This window comes from Belonocnema kinseyi, chromosome 4 (assembly GCF_010883055.1).
Source record: "Belonocnema kinseyi isolate 2016_QV_RU_SX_M_011 chromosome 4, B_treatae_v1, whole genome shotgun sequence".
Classification (NCBI taxonomy): domain Eukaryota; kingdom Metazoa; phylum Arthropoda; class Insecta; order Hymenoptera; family Cynipidae; genus Belonocnema; species Belonocnema kinseyi.
This window is the reverse complement of record NC_046660.1, coordinates 41,249,832-41,257,903: the sequence shown is the minus strand read 5'-3', so window position 1 is coordinate 41,257,903 and position 8,072 is coordinate 41,249,832. Positions and strand designations below refer to the sequence as shown.

General features: G+C 31.0%; 1 protein-coding gene across 1 annotated transcript in view; it reads left to right on the top strand.

Moving 5' to 3' along the window:
• The window catches only part of LOC117171417 (RING finger protein 11), an 18,330-nt gene extending 14,093 nt beyond the window's left edge, over positions 1 to 4,237 (top strand). Inside the window, exon 2 of the mRNA XM_033358720.1 lies at positions 2,188 to 4,237. Within this exon, the coding sequence (XP_033214611.1) occupies positions 2,188 to 2,574 (387 nt within the window). The 3' untranslated portion in view covers positions 2,575 to 4,237. The remainder of the gene's footprint in view (positions 1 to 2,187) is intronic.
• The last annotated feature ends 3,835 nt before the right edge of the window (positions 4,238 to 8,072 follow it).

Below are 8,072 nucleotides of genomic sequence, written 5' to 3'. Positions count from 1 at the left end.
TATCCCATCCACACACTACTCCTTTCCCCTGCCGAGTGAGTCACGCCTACCCCGAAAGGGAAATGGCTTAATGGTGTAATAATAATAATAATAATAATTTATGCCTTTCTGAAATCTTTTAAATATATCCAAAATCTTTGTGAAATATTTGAAATATTTTGTAATATTTGTTAAAATGATTGAAAATTTTTTAATCTTTCCGAAATTTGGGTAATCTTTGGGAAAGCATTTTAATCTTTGTAAAGTATTTAGTAATATTTGTGAAATTATTGAAATCTTTAGGAAATCATTGATGACTTTGTAAAATCTTTGCGAAATATTTTAAACCTTTTATATCTTTAGGAAATCATTGAAATCTTTGAGAAGAAATCTTTGAAATTTTCGTTATATTTGTGAAATTATTGAAATCTTTGGAAAATCGTTGATTTCTTTGTAATTTTTATGAATGTATCCAAAACCTTTATGAAATATTTGAAATCTTTGATATTTGAGAAATCTTTGCGAAATCTTTGAAATATTTGTGAAATAAATTTGAAATCGTTGCGAGTTAATTGAAATCTTTTTGCAATCTTTGAAATCTATCGGAAATTTTTGTGAAATAAATAAAGTCTTCATGCAATCTTTTAAATCTGAAATCATTGACATTTTTTAGAAATCTTAGCAAAATTTTTCTGAAATCTTTGGAAATCTGCGAAATATCACAAATATTTTATAAATATTTTATAATATGTACTTGTGAAATTATTGAAATCCTTGGAAAATCATTAAAATATTTTTTAAGTCTTTTAAATCTATCCGAAATATTTGTGCAATTTTTTAACTCTGTCGAAATTTTCTATCAAATAATTGAAGTCTTGGTGAAATCATTTTAATTTATCTGAAATCTTTGAGAAATCATTGACATTTTTTCTAAATCTTTGCAAAATCTTTCTGAAGTCTTTATAAATCTGCGAAATATTAGAAATATTTTATAAATATTTGGTAATACTTGTGAAATTATTGAAATCTTAGGAAATCGTTGACATCTTTTTCAAATATTCTAAATCCATCCGAAACTTTTGCGATATATTTGAAAACTTTGTGAAATCTTTGAAATCATTCAAAGCTTTGTCAAATCTTTCCGAAATCTTTGCGAAATATTTTTTAAATATTTGGTTATATTTGTTAAATTATTGAAATTTTGGCAATATGAATTTTGTACGTGTCATTATTATTATTGATTATTTACTATTCATTGTTTGTTTATTATTATTTGTGTGCTAGTTGTATTTAGTATAATACTATTATACTATTTACAAATCGTGCCATTCAAAATTATAAGTCTCTCCTTCTCCTACCCAGAGAAAAAAGCTCCGCCGCTTCGGGATAAACTATGTAAACGCAGTAAAAACCGGGGATTAGTTCTTGTTGCAGATCAGTTTGAATCCCATCTTTGAACGATATATTTCTCGCCTTGATTATTTGTATTTCCTAAAAATATCTTTAAATCTGTATGTTGATTTATGTTCATCTACATGTGAGCCCCTTGTTCAAATCGGTTCATTGTAAATATATGATCAATAGCTGCTTACTTTGTACACAGTAAAAAAAAAGGATCAATTTTGTTGCAGAGGATTGTGCTCCAGCGATAATTTGACTCTCGAGATCACAATGATCTGTTCATTTGGATCAATTTGATCTTATTTCTTGGTTCATTTGTCAGACTAAACAAAATGGCCGCCAATTTTTGACGCAGATGTCATAACCACATAACCTAAAAATTGTATCTAATTGTATGCAAGTGACAAATACACTTATCATTTAATATTTTCTAATGTCAGATTTCCTTAATTTTTTACTTTTTAAGCACACTGCACAATCAGAAACCATAAAAAGCTTGTATACGAGCTAAAGTACTCTGAGAACGTCAGCCATCTTGGTTTGACTTCATACATGATTCCGAATCAGATCGTTATAATCTCAAAAGTCAATCATTCATTCCAGCCGATCAAAATGCTCTTGATTTCGGTATCATTGTTGTTGCATATCAAAATGATATTGATTTCGGTGTCATTTTGAACATTTTGTCGACTGTGTACCTTCAAATCAGTTCCAAATAATACTCCAGTTTTTACTAATGGCATAACTACTCCTTAGTCAATAGTAGAATAAACTAAAATGATATTTTATTATCATTTTATATTTTAGGCTGGAAGTTATTATCCGCCCATAACAACCCGAGAACGTCACTTACAATCAACAGAATTGGGTATCAGTCGAGGTATTGGCATAGGGGTGGTTGTAAGTAGCGGAGGATCTGGTATTATAAGCGAAGAAGAGCAGCAAGTTCGAATAGCTAAACGTATAGGATTGATCCAGCACTTGCCTACGCGAGAATTCGATGGAACGAAAAAGGGAGAATGCGTGATTTGCATGATGGAACTTCAAATTGGTGAAGAAGTGCGTTACCTGCCGTGTATGCACACTTATCATGCCGTATGTATCGATGATTGGCTTCTCCGATCACTCACTTGTCCTTCATGCATGGAACCGGTAGATGCTGCGTTAATCAATTCTTATCATCCGACCACTTAATGTCGCGAAACGAAACATCAAACCCAGTGTAGCTCACATTTTATTGAAATAGAGTTCCAAACTGTGGGAAGCAGATGCTAACTTGGATATCATGAATCAGGCTTTTCAGTAAATATTGCTATCCACTCTGCATTTGATATACATATACTTACACGGAAGTATATAGGCATTAAACAATATTTAATATTTGAGAAATGTTTCTATGCTACCATTAGTTGAATAATTCGAGAGAGAACGAAGTATAAAAAGACTAAAATAGTGACAACAATTTTTGAGATTTGCCCGATTTTATACAGCAATCACAAAAATAAAAAAATAAACGAGCTAACATCACAAAGTAAACTAACAATTGAAAAAAATATATATGAAAATTATGTAGTGTATATAATTAAGTGTGTCCACTTATAAAACAAATCGATGCTGTGGTTTCAATTTAGGGGTGCAGCATTATACTTGAATGTTGGTTTTTCTTTGACAATGTACGCATATTCTCGTTGTTTAAAAAAAATGCTTTAGTCAAGTTCATCAAAAGTATGAAGTTTCTTGATAATCCAATAAACACAAGTCATATATTATCATCATCGTCTTCGTACATAATAGACATAATACATATTCCAACGTTCATGTAATTACTGCGTTAAAGAGTAACATCGACATTTGTTTCTAGAATTAGGTATTTAAAGTAAGAGACCCAATATTAAAATATGAGGACGTTACCATTAATGCAGAACACGAGAGTGGTAGTGATAAATGAAATTTGGACTCTTACAGTTTATATCATCACAGTTGTAATGTTGAGACATTCATTAAGCATTGTACAGAGTTATTTGTCAAGAGTTCACATGCTTCAGTTGAAAAGTTTAAAGTTGTAATAAGAAAATATTAACTTGTGTAAATGTATGAGCTACTACGTTTTATCATAAAAAATAGTGTTGTTGATATTTTAATTAAAATAAGGAACAACACATATAATCAAGTCACTTTAATACTACTTAGTGAGCGTTCATATATTATTTTACACTAAAAAAAGGGAGGGTGTTTTAGTTGACCGACACATTAAGGTTTTCAATAAGGTATAAAACGAATGGTAACACGGAAGGTTAACTGAAAACTGGGGAAATTGTTTCCACTTGCTACTTTGCGCATTTCCCCTATTTGGTTCATATCATTGCTAAATAAAATTCTTTCACTATTCTTGATGAAGAACGCACGGAGTTTTCTGTAAATTTGTGAGTCAATTCAAAAATTGTGGCCAACGATCGGAAAAAAAGTATGTGATGTACATATGTAATAACTTTTCTACTACGGGAAATAAAACCTGGTAGCTGCTTAATTCTGTATAGAGATACAGGAATGCATATTTTGATTTTATCTGTTTCTTGTAGTCTGCTACAAACACTATGTAGACATCCGCAAAAATAGGATATGATACGAAAAAGACGATTTTTTTTCGCTGGAAAATCATACATAAACCTACGTATGTGTAAGCAATTTGTGCTATTATATTCTATAAACAGGCTGAAATGGTTATATTTTATGTTGCGCTATAAGTTATCATTTGAAACTGGGAAGAATGGACATGGAGCTGTGAAAAAAGTGATTTATGACGAAGCATAAATACACAGATAGTGATTTAATACAAATACAAATATTTAGTAACAAACTGTGTTTCTGTTAATCCATCCACTGCAAAATATTCCTACTGAATCTAATTGTGAGCATTTGATAATTAGGCTCGAATTTCTACCTTCAAACTCGACTCTCTAACAAACCGGTTGAACCTGGCAGGTATTTTTCTGCAGTTTTCCTCTCCCCTGTCCAAACTTGCAGAAAAATGCGACTGCTTCCAGTAATGACGGATGGTGCAGTGGGTTTATCACTTGTGATTAAATTTATACATTGATTATAAACCCACCTTAGTAAAGAAAAATGTTCACAGGCACATACCCGCAATGTAGTCGAGTCGCCTGTTGGAAGGAAAAAGATTGAAAAAGATAGAAATTGTGGGATATGAAAAGATATAACTATTATGTTTCCCTCAATGGGTTACTATGTATCCCTAAAGCGCTATCTTTTCCTATCCCCAATCTTAATAATATTCTATCTCTTTATCTTTCATAACCGAGAGCCCTTTTTCTTTGCTTCATTCTATCTCTATTATCTCTGTAATATAAATTTTAATATTTCTCTTATCTCTTTTTCTATCTTCGGCATTTGAGTACTCCTCATCATTTTCTATCCATCAAAAGTCGGGAATCCAACGAAAAGTTGAGGAATTTATTTTAAAAAAGTTAATTTGGTCTTCACCACGTGAAAAAAAGGAGACGCGAAGTCCATGCTTATATACCTACACACTTAACAGTATATTATGCACCTAGACGGAGAAAAAGTCCCTATCCCCCTTGGCGCATAAGATATTTTTTATAACAAATGGGTGATTTTAGACATTTTTCGAAATTTAGTTATGATTTCAGCACATATTGGATTTCAAATAAAGGAAACATGATTTACGGTGATTTACATGTAATTTATGGTAACTTACCGTAAATTTTCCAAAGTTAAATTTAAATATATGTAAATTTCGGGAAATTGGTGGATATTTTCGCTAATTTATGGTAATTTTACAGGTACATATGGTAACTTACCATAAATTCAACTTAAACCATTTTGATGAATGTACGGAAATTTATTAAGGTTTTTGGTAATTTATGATAACTTACCAGTAATTCCCAAAAACGCCGGAAATTTAGGGTAACTTGCCATAAATTACTGAAAATATCCGAAAATTTATAGGCATTTTGAAATTGAATTGTTGGTAATTTATGGTAAGTTACCATTAATTATCTGTAATATTACCATAAATTACCAAAAAATTACATAAATATGGTAATTTACTATAAATTACGCAAAATTAAATTTTAAACATTTTTAGAAATTTCCTGAAATTTATGAAACTTTTTCCATAAATTGCACAAAATTAAATTATAAATGAAGATAAATTTTCGGTAATTTGTGGTACTTTTACACGTAAATATGATAACTTACCATAAATCACACAAAATTCCATTTTATACATTTTAATAAATTTCCGAAAATGTTGTGGTAATTCATGGTAATTTTACGGGTAATTTATGGAAACTTAAAAAAAATTACCCGATATTCAATTTAAAAATGTCTGGAAATTTTTGGTAATTAGATCAATTATATATGGTAACTTTCCATAAATTACCGCAAAATTCTATTATCTGCAACCACAATTTCCTTAAAGTTTCTCTGACGTCACTTTTTACTTCTAGGAAGTTAAAAGTAGAGCTTTAGTCCCGCTTCGCAGACGTCGAAAAGGGTACATAAGTGAGAAAAAGACCCCCTCACTCTTGTCACATACGATATTTTCTATAACAAACGGATGGTTTCAGAATGACGATTTATGGTAATTTTAAAGGTGATTTCTGGTAACCTACCATAAATTGCGTAAAAAATTCAATTTGTAAATATGGTAACTTACCATCAATTACCGAAAATTCAGTTTTTAAATATTTTCATAAATTTACGGAAATTTATAATTTTTTTGTAATTAATGGTAATATCACAGGTTATTTATGGCAACTTAAGATAAATTACCGAACTCATAGATGTGCAAATTTCATTATTCACCTCTGACGTCACTTTTCACTCCCTAGGAAGTAAAAAGTACTAAATAATAAAAAGTACTTTTTGCTCTCTAAGGAGGAAGAGTCAGAGCTTTAGCACCGCTTTATAGGCGTCGTAAAGAACTGAAATTATGCATGTGTCATAAAGAATTAATTTTTATACCTCAATCCAAAACTGATTTCACTTGTGGGTTACTAATAGCACCAGCCACCTACTGGTAAAATATTTATGTTGACATCGATAGATAAAGGATAGGATGAGGTAAAGAAAAGAAGATAGACGTAAATTTGAGTTGACAAATAGAAAAAGATTGATGTGTCATACGATGAAATAGAGAAGAAGATAGACGTAAATTTGAGTTGACAAATAGAAAAAGATTGATGTGTCATACGATGAAATAGAGAAGAAGAGACTGACAGATAAAAAAATATTAACGTGTAAAAAGAAAGGATAGGATGAGACAGAGAAGAGGGGATTGAAAAAAGAAAAACGTGAATTTAGATATGCAAAGAGATAGAAAAAGATAACGTTGATGGATGTATGATGCGATGAGATAGGAAAAAGGATATTGAAAAAGATAGACATGAATTTATATTGGCAAAGAGATAGAAAAAATGGACGTGGATAGACAAAAAATAGTTTGAGATAGCGAAGAGGGTTTTGAAAAAGATAATCGTGAATTTAGACTGACAGAGATATATACAAATATTTATGTGGATAGATACAGGATAGGATAAGATAGGAAAGAGGGAATTGAACAAGATAGACGGAAATTTAGATTAACAGAGAGATATTAAAGGATATACGTAAATAGATGAAGGATAGGATGAGATAGAGAAGAGAGAATTGAAAAATATACATGAATTAAATTAACAAAGAGAAGAAGATTGACGTAGGAAACAATAAGATAAAGAGGAGATTGAAAAAAAATAGACGGGAATTTAGATTGATAGATAGAAAAATATTTACGTGGATAGATGAAGGATAGGATAAGATAACCAAGAGGGGGCTGAGAAAGATAGATGGATATTTAGATTGACAACGAGAGAGGGGAGGTAATTGAAGCAGGGGAAATAAATGGGAATGTGGAAGTAAAGTGGGGGAAATGAAGAGGATTGCTGAAAATGAGAGGAAAAGTAGGGGAAATTATGAGAGGGAAGTAAGGATAATTATTAGAAATGAGGGTGAGTTGTGGATGGCAAGGGTGAGCTTTAGTTGGGGAAACTTGGAGAGGGAGGCATAGTGGACGCGGAAGTTAGGAATATATATATTTTCATTGGAGTGAACGATGCTCGAGCGCTTACATACTTGTACCCAGGGCTGGTCAGTTACACGTAAATCGAGTATTTTCTACGTATAATACATTTTTTTCCTAATTTACGTCGGAAACAGTAGAAAACTCCTGTAAGTTACGTTTTCAGTATGGCCGACTTACAAAACCAGTGTCGTCAGTATTGACAAGTACATAAAATCATTTTTCAAATATAATATAATTTTTAAGATTTCTGTAAAATGTGTTATAGTAATTGAAAATAATAATTATGCCTGGGCTGGGAAAGAATACCCAACATCATAATGGAATTCCATCGAAGGATTAGTTTTTCGAGCGGAAGAAAGGACAGAAAACTTTCGCAAAGTGTCGTTTGATTCTTTCGATAATAATTATTATCCCTCCATTAAATATCTTATAGAAACCCATAGAAATGGACAAAAGGATATATAGAAGCATATAGGGCCATATAGAAATTATATAAATTCTATATGGCTCTATGTGGTTCTATATATCCTTTTGTCCATTTGTATTAGTTTCTATAAGGCATTCAATATAGGGATGGTTTACATTGCAT